The 14,514-nt window shown below is 50.8% G+C and overlaps 1 protein-coding gene across 1 annotated transcript; it reads right to left on the bottom strand.

Annotated features, from left to right (window-relative positions):
* Positions 1–9,185: 9,185 nt before the first annotated feature.
* Positions 9,186–13,469, bottom strand: LOC100193450 (uncharacterized). The gene is made up of 3 exons (NM_001138568.1): positions 12,792–13,469; positions 10,606–10,841; positions 9,186–9,649 (listed from the first exon to the last, which is right to left on the bottom strand). The coding sequence occupies exons 1-3, from the start codon at positions 13,410–13,412 to the stop codon at positions 9,397–9,399; spliced, it is 1,110 nt and encodes a 369-aa protein (NP_001132040.1). The 5' UTR covers positions 13,413–13,469; the 3' UTR covers positions 9,186–9,396.
* Between the last annotated feature and the right edge of the window lie 1,045 nt (positions 13,470–14,514).

The following is a 14,514-nucleotide window of genomic DNA, read 5'->3' as shown; positions in this document are numbered from 1 at the left end:
CATCCCACCGCGGGAAGGCATCTGGCGAGGTCATACTTCGCCCACCGCCCAGCCACGCGCCAAGGGCCATACCCCATACCCGACAAACTCCTCAACCAGATCGCGTCCGCTACTCATGCGGGCCGCGCACCGAAGGGCCTCTTCATTTTCATCCTCCTCCACTACCTCAAACTGCAGGTACGCTGAGTAATAATGTGAACACATCTCGGCCACGGGGAGCCTCGGATGGTCTTCGACTGTGCCTTCGGCAAAGTAGAACCAAAATTCCCACCAGTTGCCCCATTTATTGCGGACGCAAGGAACCAACTCAACGACTTCCATCGAAGTCTTGCCGGTCTTCGGCGTAAATGTGCAAGATCCAAATTGTGCAATCTTATTTCCGATTTTCCTTTTCTGCCAATGCAGACAATAATGCTTCGCGAAGACTTTGACCGAGGGCTGCCCGCCGTACGAAGTCGTTGCCCAGACATATTTTGCTAGGGCCACCACGGCATTCGGCGTCAGCTGGTGGACCTGGACGTCGAATCTACGCAGAACTTCTCCCATAAATCGATGCGCGGGCAGACGAAGGCCAGCGGCAAAAAAAAAATCCTCGAAGACGACCAACTCGCCTTCCGGCTCGGGAACCTCCTCTGTCCCCGGGACACGTGCCACTCCGCCGCCGAAATACCCAAGCTGTTGCATGTCTTGCACACGGACCGAAGACATCCGCGACACGCCGAACTCCACTGTGTCGCCGGCGCGCAACTCCTCCGCCGCCACAATGCTCAGCGTCTCCTCGGACGACGTGCCGGTCGGCGGTGTATCGGCAACAGAAGAGGAAGAGGACGGCATCGCTACGTACCGTTTGAGAAGGAAGGAGGGCAGACGAGCAGCGGGCGGTTTGAGAAGGAAGTTAGGGTTTTCGCGGAGCGCGGAAAGATAAAGTTCAAAACGCGCCGCCCCCGCCCCCTTTTATACACAGGGCGCGGCGCTTCGGGAAACCCGCAATTCAACAGTACGACGTCAATCAACGGTCATGTCAAAACCCCCCGCGGAACCACTTCGAGCGAGGGCAGCGTCTCCACCATCTAGAGACGTCTTCGGCACCAGATGACTTAGTCGAACTGGTCCCTCGGAGGGCAAATGTTGGGGCGAAGGCGAAGACGCCACCCTTCGCTCGATGCCTTCGTCGACCTCGCTGCACCAACGGAGACAAGACAACTAGCAGATTTACCCTTCGTCCCACGCGTCGCCGGATGAAGACCTGTGATGAGGTCGTCTCATCTTGCGGCCTCGTCCAACATGGAGGCCCACGTGTGATCCGGCCCATTGTAATAGGCCCTGCGTGGCCGCTGCGCATTACGGCCCTAATTTGTAAAGGTCTCACTGTAATTACAGTCTGTAACCCTGCTTTATGGGAATATACCGAGGATAACCTAGGCGCCTGAGGGCACATGCGTCCTTAACACTGGACGCTGGGCACTCAGATACCTATAAATACCCCCGCACAGTGCCCTTGAGAGGCTAGATTAACAGAGCTATTGCCATCTCGAGCAAAAACCCTGTTTACGTTGCTTCACTCCCCCGTTGGATCAACTTGCCTAGGAGAGCAAGTTCCAACAGGCGGCAGCACCCTCGGCGTCGACTCCACTTTCGACGGAATCCGACCCAGCCTCGGACGGCGACACGGTCGAAGGATCTCCACCTCGAAGAAAGATGTCAGCATCGCGCCTAGGTCATCGTCGCCAGGGTCTCCTCCAGGGACCTGGCCCAAGCAAACGGCTGGACCGGCCGCCCCGAAGCCTCAGCCAGCTGTCCCCCGAGGACACCAGCCCGGCTCATGGCCTCGGCTGCCCGACTCCAGGGTTGGTCCCACCAGCGGACGACCCGGCCAGGCTCCGGCCACCGCTGCTACGCCTCCTCGGCCTGGGAAGTCCCCTGCTCCCGGGCCGACAAAGTTTCTTCTCCAGCCGACTCCGCCTCTGTCCATGCTGACACCGCTGCCTCCGGCTCATCGCAGAGCGGTCGAGGGTTTCTTTAACTGGGCAAGAGAAGCCTTGGGCGACAAGGCCGACCGAGCCGAGGGACTCCTACGCCTCCGGGATACGGATACCTCACTCGTCACCTTCCGCACAGGGCAACTCACACTTGGTTAAGCGGTCCAGCTAGCCGACAGGCGAGTCTGGTGCTCGAAAGGAAGAAGAAACATGGCTTTACGCCCAAATACACAGATGTTCAGGCCCCGACAGCCACAATGAACAGACACCGACACTCAAGGTGCCATTACAAATAGAACTCCGGTTCCACCCCCGCAGGTACGAACAACCCCCCACATTGGAGGGCCTGCGGGACGACAAACTCCGGGTAACTCGCCAGCGACCTCTGCAGCGGCAGCGATGGTCCCAGGACGGACGCTACCGCTGGAAGGCTCTCGTTCGTGTCCCCTCGCGGGGGACGAGAACCAGATATTAAAGCCAAAGAGCCGGAGGTCGGTCCGCGGGTGGCGCTGACGGTCTCGTCGGCGGAGAAGCTTTCTCCAGCTGCCACCACCTCAGCACCGACGGTGACATCCACCTGCCCACCAACATCGCACCAGCGGGCGCCGGCCGCCCCAAAGCGCACCGGCAGGTCCTCGCTCCTGTCCTCGTCACGAAAACGAGAATGAAACCGTCCCAGAACACGAGTACCGCCCTCGCGGCGTACGACATGTTGGGAGACCCCCCCGGTGCGGCTGACCACCGTCGCCTGGACAAAGGACTGAATGTTGCACCCTGGCTGGGCAGCAACATTTTGCCTTCCCCGGCATGGCTAGAGGGCGCCTCCTTCACAGAGCTGGAGGATGGTTTCCACCCCCAGAAGCTGGAGGAAGAAGCGGGACGCCGGCCCACGCGAAGGCAGGCCCCGGCTCAGCCTGGCCTCCGCCCAGCAAGGATGATGAAGATCCTTGAAGCTGAGGGCAGGGCAGAGGCCGCAGCCCGGCTTGCTTCTCCCCACCATCAAATTGATGGTCACCGTCTTGGGTGACCATCGGCGAGGGGATGCAGTCGGGCTGCCTGATGAAAATCCTTGAAGCCGAGCGATGGCTGAAAGGTACCAACTTCCGCGAAGTTGCGCTCCTCCAACGACAGCAAGACGAAAGCAACGCGGGCGCCCCCATCCGGGGGCTCGAAAGGTGGAAGGGCGCAATGCATGAGGGGAGTGTGAAGGCATGGCTGCCATCCAAGGAGGTCGCCCCCTTTTTAAAGGCGACTCTCCCCACTTGCGTCCTCAACCGCCGCAGACTGAGTCTTCACCAACACGCTTCGAGGTCCTCCCCCTACGACACGGGGGCTGGGTCCCACGCGTCATGCAAGCTGGCCCAGGACAGAAGAAGTCAAACCGCCGCGCGCGGAGCGCGGAACTGCCCAGCGGTTACGAGCACTCCTCCACTTTCGCCCAGACCAGCGGGTGGAAGGGCGGACCACCATAAAGGCGGCATGCAACCGCACCAAGGGAGCGCACCCTTTCGACTTCGACGCGTCCGGCATGGAGGCCCAGGCCCACACGTCATGTAACCAGCGCGCCGGTTACTACGTGCGAGAAACTGCACCACCACTTGCGCCAGTACCGCGCCTTCTCGACTACGGAACTGGTGCCGCGACTCGAGGCAACCCTGCGCATGGCCCAACAGTGCCAACCGAGCACATCGGTCACGGGTCAGTCAGCCGCGGGAGAAGGCGTGACGGTCGATATGGCCAAAAGTGGGCCGGCAGTAATGGCGGCGGCAGGCGGGCGAAAGCAGCAGTCAAATCGACTGCAGGCTCACGTCCCCTCCTGGAGCAGCAGGAGAGCCCTCTCCCACGGCGTGAAGACGACGCGCCCGTGTTCCGTTCCTCAAACGGTTCGCGCATGCACAACGGCTGCCCTGCGAACCACTCGTCTCGTCGCATTAACTCTGCGGCAGGACAGGCGGCATCTTTGGCAGGCGAAGCAGGCGACGCTTCACCTCCGCCATAATGACCGCGTCAAAAAGGGTGCGCCACGTCGTTCAATTTCGTATCCTTTTCCTTTTCCCCTTTTCTCTCTCTTGCTACAGGGACCGGGAAAGGGGATACTCCGAAAGGGATCCTTCCCTGCGAAGGAAGCGGGCCCCGAGCCCTCCTACTGATCAGAGGTTCGAAGGCTGGCCCCTCGGAAGGGTTCGACAGCCGCCTCAGAGCACTCGGGCTCCGCGCCCACTACTGGTCAGGGGTTCAAAGGCTGGACCCTCGGAAGGGTTCGACAGCCGCCTCAGGCCACTCGGGCTCCGCGCCCACTACTGATCAGGGGTTCGTAGGCTGGCCCCCGAAGGGTTCGACAGCCGCCTCAGAGCACGCAGAGCGAGGGATGACTCTGGGTACGTCTGATACATGACCGAGGCTCGGGCTATGCTCCCGAGGTACCCTAGGACATTTCCGAGACCAGCAGCAGCGATTCTGTAACGGAATCCCATCAGAGGGAGGCATCGAGCCCTCGGACCCAATCAAACGGGACCGGGTCCAGCAAACCACCTGCAGGTACTTTTGGAGCGCGCCTCTAGGCCACTAGCCGACCCTTATCGAACGGGGCACGGGCGTCCACTCGGATCACCCGTTAGCAACTCACTGGAGACACCATGTTCGACGCCCTCCGAGGGCAACATGGCGCTTTCCCCCTCCTCCTTGTGGAAAGGCGACGAAGGGGCGTATGATAAAAGTCGAGTCAGTCCTTGACCGTCCTCTCGCTCTGTGTGGAGGCTCGGGGGCTGCTCTCGCAAATCCGGCTTCGGCCAAACCGTTGACAGCGTCAACATACCAGCCCGAGAACTCGGAACCTGACTATGCACCCGGGCAACGACCAATTCGCATGAGGGAACAACCAGACTGGCCGAGGCATCACGAAAAGCGCTAAGACCTCGGAGAAGTCAAACCACTCCTCCGAGGCCTCAGAGTCAAACCACTCGCGTCGCGCGCACCCACCGGAACAAAATGCAACCGAGAGAGGCCGGTCCCCTTGCAAAAAAGTGTGACAAAGCCTCCAAGCGAGTACCCACACTCCCTTTGAGGCTCGGGGGCTAGTGTCGGGGACCATAATTAGGGGTACCCCCAAGACTCCTAATCTCAGCTGGTAACCCCCATCAACACAAAGCTGCAAAGGCCTGATGAGCGCGATTCAGGTCAAGGCTCCGTCCACTCAAGGGACACGATCTCGCCTCGCCCGAGCCCAGCCTCGGGCAAAGATAGCCGACCCAGGAGGATTCATGTCTCTCCCGAGGGTCTCCTCAAGCAACGGGCGCACCTTCGACTCACCCGAGGCCCAGCTCGGGCAGGCTTCACGAAGAAGCAACCTTGGCCAGATCGCCACGCCAACCGACCGTATCGCAGGAGCATTCAATGCAAGGATCGCCTGACACCTTATCCTGACGCACGCTCTTCAGTCGACAGAGTCGAAGTGACCGTAGTCACTTCGCCCCTCCACTGGCTGACCTGACAGGAAAACAGCGCCGCCTGCGCTACTCCGACTGTTGTGCCACCCGTCAGGGTGAGGCTGACAGCCGCCAAGTCCGGCCTTAGGCGCCATAGGAAGCTCCGCCTCGCCTGACCCTAGGGCTCGGACTCCACCTCGACCTCGGAAGACGGTCTCCGCCTCGCCCGACCCCCGGGGCTCGGACTCAACCTCGACCTCGGACGACGGACTCCGCTTCGCCCGACCCCAGGGCTCGGACTCAACCTCGACTCCGGAAGACGGTCTCCGCCTCGCCCAACCCCAGGGCTCAGACTCAACCTCGACTCCAGAAGACGGTCTCCGCCTCGCCCGACCCCAGGGCTCGGACTCAACCTCGACCTTGGACGACAGTCTCCGTCTCGCCCGACCCCAGGGCTCGGACTCAACCTCGACCTCGGACGACGGACTCCGCCTCGCCCGACCCCAGGGCTCAGACTCAACCTCGACCTCGGACGATGGTCTCCGCCTCGCCCGACCCCAGGGCTCGGATTCCACCTCGACCTCGGAAGACGGTCTCCGCCTCGCCCGACCCAGGGCTCGGACTCAACCTCGACCTCGGACGACGGTCTCCGCCTCGCCCGACCCAGAGCTCGGACTCAGCCTCGACCTCGAAGGAATCACCGCCTCGCTAGACCTTAGGCTCGGACCGACCACGTCACAGGGGGGCCATCATTACCCTACCCCTAGCTAGCTCAGGCTACGGGGAACAAGACCGGTGTCCTATCTGGCTCGCCCCGGTAAAACAAGTAATGATGGCACCCCGCGTGCTCCATGACGATGGCGGTTCTCAGCCCCTTACGGAAGCAAGAAGACGTCAGCAAGGATCCGACAGCCCCGACAGCTGTGCTTCCACAGGGCTCAAGCGCTCCTCCGACGGCCACGACACCACATGAACAGGGCAGCAACACCTCTCCAACAGCCACGTCGGCCTGTACATAGGACTCTGGCTTCCCTCTGCTAGACACGTTAGCACATTGCTACACCCCCATTGTACACCTGGGCCTTCTCCTTACATCTATAAAAGGAAGGTCCCGGGCCCTCGTACGAGAAGGTGGCCACGCGGGAGAACGGGCTGGCGGACAGTCTCTCTCTCTCTCTCTCCCTCGCGAACGCTTGTAACCCCCTACTGCACGTGCATCCGCCTTGGGCGCAGGACAACACGAGGCCACGGTTTCCCCTTACCGTTTTCCCCCTTGTGTTCTGTCTCGCGCCGACCCATCTGGGCTGGCACACGCAGCGACAATTTACTCGTCGGTCCAGGGACCCCCCGGGGTCGAAACGCCGACAAAAAGATATATTAACCATAATAATATTATATTGTCATTAATCACTAAAACTCAACGAAAGGCTTAGATTATAATATTGTTCCTCCCAATGGCTATCACAAGCATTCACACCTCACTAGCAACTGAACAAGCTCTCCAATCTCCATTGAAGGCGTCAAATCTCCCCACTCACCCCCTTTGTGAATCCTAGAGAAATTTGCCTCCGAAACTTCATTAGAGAGATGTCCAAACTGAGATTAGACTTCTAGAGCACTTGGTTTGCGCTCAAGCCGATGGATAAGGTCATAGGATTCATTACTCTTGGAGCAAGAGCTCCTAGCCAGTTAGTCATTGCTCATCGAAGCACCAACTCTCATGGGTATTTTAGGAAGTTTGTAAGTCACCCAACATATTGTAATAACTCTCAATCAAGTGACTTGTCATTTTTTATTGAGAAGTGGGTACGATTCATTGAAAATAGAATCCTTGGTGGATGAAAGTCGTCTAGAGGGGGGTGAATAGGCGAAACATGTAAATTATAAACTTTTAAACACACACTTCACACGGGCTTAGGATTAGAAACAAATAATTAATACGGAGTGCGAAGATATTTCTTTTTGCTATGAGTCGCTCAATCAATGCGGATAACTTTGGAAGCTAACTCAAAAGGATTGTGAGTAAGAGAACTTTTAGAGAGAGGAGAGGGAAGAAACAAATCAAATGGTGAAGATAAACACAAATGAACACAACGATTTGTTTCCCGAGGTTCGATTCCAAAGAACCTACTTCCCGTTGAGGAGGCCGCAAAGGCCGGGTCTATTTCAACCCTTTCTCTCTCTCAATCGGTCACCTAGACCGGTTGAGTGCTTGCTTCTTCTTAATATCACGGGTCACAAAGACCCCGCAAGGATCACCACACAATTAGGTGTCTCTTGCTAACTTTACAAATCACTTGGAGTTTAGAAAGAGATGAAGAAAGCAACCAAGAAGCAAGAGCAACAAATGAAACACAAACCTCACTCTCTCAAGTCACTAATCACTATTGATCACTTGTTTTAATTGTGGGACTTGGAGAGGATTGAAAGCTTTGAATGTGTTTTTGGAATGTACACTTTGCTCTTGTATTGAGTGTTGAGAGTGGAAAGCTTGGATTTCTTTAATGGAGGTGGTTGGGGGTATTTATAGCCCCAACCACTATTATAGCCGTTGGCTGTGCTTTCTGTCGACGGGCACACCGGACACTCCACTATTCATTGTTCGGTGCGTGCCATGTCAGCCGACCGTTGGAGTTTGGAGTAGTTGACCGTTGAATTCGCTTGTCCTTGTGGCGCACTGGACAATCCAGTGGCACACCGGACAGTCCGGTACGACCTGACATCACAGACTGTTTCTGACCTTCTGACGCTACAGACTATGGTGGCAGCCAACCGTTGGCGAAGTTGACCGTTGCTCGTGGGCTCACCGGACAGTCCAGTACGACCTGACATCACAGACTGTTTCTGACCTTCTGACGCTACAGATTATGGTGGCAGCCAACCGTTGGCGAAGTTGACCGTTGCTCGTGGGCTCACCGGACAGTCTGGTGATTTTTAGCCGAGGAGCGTTGCGTTTCCCGAGAGCGGCCAGTTCGCTGGGCATGCCAGCCTGCGCACCGGACATTGTCCGGTGTACACCGGACCGGTGCGCCACAGGCTGGTGCAATCCTGTCTTGCCCCATACTTACAGAATTGCCATAAGGGTCATTTTCCTTATATGTGTATATGAACTTTATGCACCTGAGAAAAATATCAACTAGGCAAACTAGTTAGTCCATTAGGTTTGTGATGGTCGTCAAACACCAAAATCGATTATAGAAAATGTTTGAGGTCATTTCCCTTTCAGTGGATTCTTCAACAATATGGAGGGTAGGAAAACCTTAGTGGTAAGTTGAACCACATGATAAATCATTTTCCTCTTGTGGTCTTGCTATTGTGTTGTGCTCCACTTGTGCATTAACATCTAATCTTATTCCATTGATGACATAATCTCTACACTACCCAAAAAACCTCACTAATTTACTCTATCTAGTTTTTATTAGGTAGTTTTTGAATTGCTTACATGTGTTGCTCTCATACGTGGCACCACTATATTGTTCTCTATCACTATCACGTTGTAGCAATTCCACGTAAAAGTGCGATAATTTCATGCATGTTACTAACTATTACATTAAGTTTGTTTTAAATGGACCTATTCACCCCCTCTCTAGCCTTGCATGCCTAATCATTTCACTATGTCACTATGCAAAGGACATAAAGTTGATGCACATTGGTTAAATATGCCACTAAGGCTTTAGCAACGACAAGCACCATTTATGTGGACATCACTATTTATGATTTTGAAGCGGTTTGTATAAAAACCAATCCTAATATAGATAAAGCAAATTGAAGTACTTCTCATATCATAACATTAAACTTCATTCCACAGTTCTTAAATAAATTTAATGCTTCACACAAATACAATGGCAACAAGAAAGGTAATATCAATTGAACAAGATTTGAACATGAATTACATTCCACAAGCCAACAGTTTAAAAATAATTCCAAATTTTGTATTATTGTGGGCAATTATGTGATTTATAACACCACATGGCGTTTTTAAGGAACTATAGTCAACCAAATTTCTTTATGAAGTTGATTATGTGCTCACTAACTTCATTTGGTTTTTCTTCATTGATAAAATGCCCAACATCTTTCATGACAATAATATCATCGTCGAGAAGTGGAACGAACTTCTTGAAGCCACCCTTGTGAATGAAATCTTGTATGCCAGGATTATGGTATGTCAAATCCAAATCTCCAATGATGAACTTAACAGGTACATTTATCTTAGCTAAAGTCCATGGTGATGTGAGCTCCCATGTCCTAAACACACATAAATCATGATTTTGTTACATTAGAATATGTAATCGGAAATGATGATAAAAGCACATAATCTACAATATTAAATGTAATTGATATATAATTTTATATAAACCATATCTAAATAGTATTAATAAATTTGCTTTGATCAAAACTACAAATCCATCTAAGGAGTCAACCTTAGCCAATTTTGCTAAGGAATATCTAGACATATTATCTTAAATAAAAAAACTATATATTGTGAAATAACTTTTTATAAGGGTTCTACTAATATCAACATGTATATAAGTTTCTATATTAATGATCAAGTTAAAAGAGTTTGACATTGAATGGACCTTACTAAACTTACATTCCTTATCAAAGTAAATATAATTGTGTTATTTGTATGTTAAAATAGTTTTTCACACTGTACTAACTAACTTTATTTTTTTTTACAAAAGGATTGATTTTGGTTCCTTGTTGGTTGCTATATTTTCTTTAATTCTACTTTACAATAAAAATGTTGTTTAGTTAACAATTAAGTATTTTTTTCAATAATATAGATTAATTAACTGCATTAACTTAGTCAGCCTTCTAAAATATCCCCCTATCATAAAACTTATGATCTAGTAGAGAAAACTATGAACCAACTTTATATGAGAAATATTATCATCATTTGGCAAGGATAACAACTCAAGAACTGTCTAGCTAGTTACTCTCTCCGATGAAAAGTATAGTTTGTTTTAGTTTGGTTCTAAGGAAAACATGCCTTAACTAGGTATATAGGAAAATACACTAACATCGACAACATTAAAATAGTTGCATTAAATTCTATATTAAAATATTTTGGTATTGCATTTATTTGAACTTATAGATGTTAATATATTTAAAAAAAATCATGGTCAAAGTTAGGGAAATTTGACTTGGGATAAAACAGAATTAGACTTTAATTCAAATGGAAAAAGTGTCAAATAACACACTTATTTAGGGCACGGTAGTAGTTGAGTCCCCCAGTGAAGCCGGTCTTCTCAAACATGCTGGTGTAGTATTTAAGGTCCTCCTCTGTTACCCAGCTCGGTAAAGGTACTTCATCATCTGGTGAGCCCCAACCACTCTTTGGGAAGAACAAAGCTCCAGGGGAGCGATAACTAAAGAATTTCTTGAGCACCAACTCAGTGCCAAGGCGTGCAAATTCTGCTTCTATTTCCCCGGGCTCCTGCATATAATATCCATTATCATAGTTATTAGTTACTAAAAGATAGTGTAGCTGACATGCAAAAAAAATGTATACATTGTTACACTTTTTGTGCCTCAAAAATACCAATAATTGCCCTTTTGAAGTGGAACCAAAAGTATATGACACATTGGTTCATGTAATAGAATTAAGCATATCTAAGAACTCCACTAAAGGGAGAGCACTTGGAGGACCTTGAAAAATAAGACAGAAGAGACATTTTGAAGTGATTGGTGGGCTCTAATTAGTCATGGCACAGTTCCCAACAACTTTAGAGACCGATACCTCAAGCGAGATGAAGAAGACTACACTCATGTTGCCCCTTATTTGCTAAGGGGGCCGGGCTTTGTTTTTATAGAGACAGAGACTTCCATGCCGTGGTATATAGCATGGAATAGTGACACTATAGTGTTGAGTATGTGAAATAGTGTCACTACATTGTGCAAAATCTATGGTCCTAAGAAACAAACAACCCTCCTATTTCCTGAGAGAGACCATGTGGGTGGTACTAGGGGTTTGTTGGACGGTTCGGGAACTACTCCTGTGTTTTAATCCTCAAGGTCTCTGCTAAGCATTCTACTTAAGCTTGGCATGAATGAGGGGGTGCAAATTGCTTTTACTACTCTACATAACATTGTAGGCACTTAACAATGAGGGAGTGCAATTGCTTTTACTTAAGCTATCTATAGAAGCGACATAAACCAAGCTGGCTAAAAGTTAATGTTGATGGGGCATATGATGGGGGGGATTTGAAGTTCATCATGGTAAAAGCTATCACGAGAGGAAATATATTACCTAGGTGGAGAATTATCCATGCAAAAAGTGTGTAATATAGTAACGACTGGTGGAGGTTAGTGGGGGCCATAGTAGGCCATGTCCCTCCTAAGCCTAAGCGAGATGGATTCTTAATGACGAAGGTATTAGCTTTACTACTTTGGTTGGTAATGAAATATCAACATGTTCTCCTCTTCTTACATTTTACATCACATTGGCCTCCTCTCCATTCATGCTCAAGGCCTCAAGCTCATGTGATTGGATGTAAGATGGGTGGTTGTCCGTGAACATGCAAATAACATTATTCTTGCATCCCTGTCCATGAGCTTGAACAACTCATGAAGAGAAAATAGAGTATTTATTAGCAGTTTGGGCAGTTCACTTTGCAGGACTGTAATTTTGAATCCTGAGAAATAGATACAGCTGGATTTTTTTTCCATAAGAAGGATGGTTGGATATATTTCTAGCAGAGCCAGCAGGTGCCTTGTAGTAGCCGAAGTATAAAGAGATGTCCTGAACAACGTTTGATTCGGACTCAAAATGGATTCTTGAGTATTGTTTGAACTCGACGTGTAATAGTTTTGAATCAATAAGATTCTTTCTTTATATATATAAAAAGAAACGAATTAAATAAAAAGTGGATTCTTTCAGATTAATTTCCTACACGGAAAGGATATCGACGAATGAAAGACAAAGCAGACGACCAAGACAGATCAAGAGAGACTACTACTGTTGGCTGATCGAGTGGTTAAGCGAAGCAGCATAGAATTCATATATCACGGCCTTACACCAAATACTTTGGATTGGATACATAAAAAGGTTAAAGCGTCCAATGCAAGGGAATTGGAATCGGAGACGAGACAAAGGAAAGCATCGTCGCACTCCTGCTTTTTTTTTTTCACGTACGTGCTCAAAAGATAGGTAGTATAGACGACAGTGGTTAGCAACAAGGCAGGCACGTACGCTGCTTTATGTGGTGGCCACTGGCCAATGACAACTACTGCAGCTTTGGAGAACACGTTGAAACCCAAAAACTATTGGAACGAACTGCTTGCTTTCGACTTTGAACAGTTGTATTATTATTTGGTGCAACGCTAGAGCTAGGGATTCTATCACGCATCACAACGCACAAGAGGCATGCATGGCAAAAGGTGTTACCTGGATCCGGCAGATGTAGTAGTCGTCGCCGAAGAGCGCCCGGAGGCCGTCGACGGGCTTCCGCGCGGCGCTGCGGGGCGTGTAGGCGACGCTGAGCGCGACGAGCGCGCGCACCCGGTCGGGCCGGAACAGGCAGAGGCTCCAGGCCACGAGCGCGCCCCAGTCGTGCGCCGCCACGAACACCTGGCTCTCGCCGAGCGCGTCGAGGAGCGCCACCAGGTCCCCCACCACGTGCAGCGCGGTGTACTGCGCGGCCGGATCGTCGTCGTCGTCGTCGCCCCGCGCCGGCGGCGCGTCGGAGCCGCCGTACCCGCGCAGGTCCGGCGCCACGGCGCGGTACCCGGCCGCGGCCAGCGCCCGCATCTGGTGGCGCCAGGTGTACCACAGCTCCGGGAAGCCGTGCAGCAGCAGCACCGCGGGCGCGCCTGCTGCCGCTGCCGCGCCGGCCTCCGCCACGTGCAGGCGCACGCCGGTGCTCAGCTCCACGGTGCGGTGGGCGATGATGGTGCTTGCCGTCTGGTCGTCGTCGGCGGCCATCGTCGGCTCTTGCTCGTGGTTGTTAGCCTTGTCGTCGTCCACGTCGAAGCAGGTGCAGAGGCCGCGGAGGCAGGCTGGGATCATGAACGATGAATGGATGGGCAACGGTGCCTGCACTTGCTCGCGAGTAGTGGGTTTTCCGTTGTGGCGCACGAAGGGCGAAGGCATTTGTTAGTGGGGGCGTGGGAGGAGAACGTGTTACGTATGGGTGGAGGGGAGCCGAGAATCGCGTTTGAGTGTGAGGGGGATGAAGTATGAACCACCCACCTATCTCTAGTTTAAGTACTTTAGTATTGATCTTAATCTACGTATATTAAATTATATTATAGTATAATTTAAATTAATTTACATCTAAATTCACCTCAACGTATGTGGATTGATATCAATACTATAGTACCTAAATAAAGTCTTAGAGTCGTTCATTTTGCTCTTAATTTATATGGATTAAATGAGATTGAATGTGTTAAAATCTTAAATAAGTCAAAAAAAATTTATTTTTAAATATTATTCAATCCACATGAAATAAAAATAACCGAATAAGATATGAAGTGATCCAAGCATATGCTGTCCATGGTAGCATAGTGGTGGTGTGTATGCTTCTTTTCTGGCCGTCGAGATGCCCAGTTCGGCGAGTATGGGAACCACTTTTCTCGTGTAGGTCTTCCACTTACCTGCCTGAGATTTTTTTTTTTGCATTTTAGCTTTTTTTCGAAAAAATCTCATGTTCGGACTATAAAAAATTATTTTTGTTTTTAGACCTTTTGTTTATGGTGTTGAGATAATACTGTTCGGCGTCAGCGTCAAAATATTAGCCTCGCTGGCATGCGTAGGCTGACTTGACGCTGATGTACGAGCTCGATGCCAAGATCCATATCACCAAGCAGTATGTGGCTGGTCCGACATCGGTGTCTCCGCCACCGGTAGGGCAACGAAAAGAAAGCGACGCGAAGCAGCGGAGGTGCACTGGAATATGGTCGGCGTGGCTCAGTTTCGGCTCTGTGCCCCTATTGTTCTTAACGTCGGTCCGGCCATAGTCACATCACGTCTCGTCAAGTCTCGTCACGTCACGCTTGCACTGTACGCTTGCGCGGTTACTAAAAACTGATAAAAAAATAATGCATAATAATTTTATATCTCTAGCTGCCGTATAAAAATTTCTAAAATATATTAGACAATAAATTACATC

Source organism: Zea mays, chromosome 10 (genome assembly GCF_902167145.1).
Source record: "Zea mays cultivar B73 chromosome 10, Zm-B73-REFERENCE-NAM-5.0, whole genome shotgun sequence".
Taxonomy (NCBI): domain Eukaryota; kingdom Viridiplantae; phylum Streptophyta; class Magnoliopsida; order Poales; family Poaceae; genus Zea; species Zea mays.
Note: the sequence above shows the minus strand (reverse complement) of the source record. Positions and strands in the feature narration are given on the sequence as shown.

What these genes read in the sequence shown, in the direction of transcription:
- LOC100193450 (NM_001138568.1), bottom strand. Translation starts at nt 13,412, where the DNA reads ATGATCCCAGCCTGCCTCCGCGGCCTCTGCACCTGCTTCGACGTGGAC. An exon ending in ACTACATCTGCCGGATCCAG is followed by an intron (nt 10,842 to 12,791) that starts GTAACACCTTTT and finishes TATTATATGCAG; the next exon opens with GAGCCCGGGGAAATAGAAGC. An exon ending in TACTACCGTGCCCTAAATAA is followed by an intron (nt 9,650 to 10,605) that starts GTGTGTTATTTG and finishes ATGTGTGTTTAG; the next exon opens with GACATGGGAGCTCACATCAC.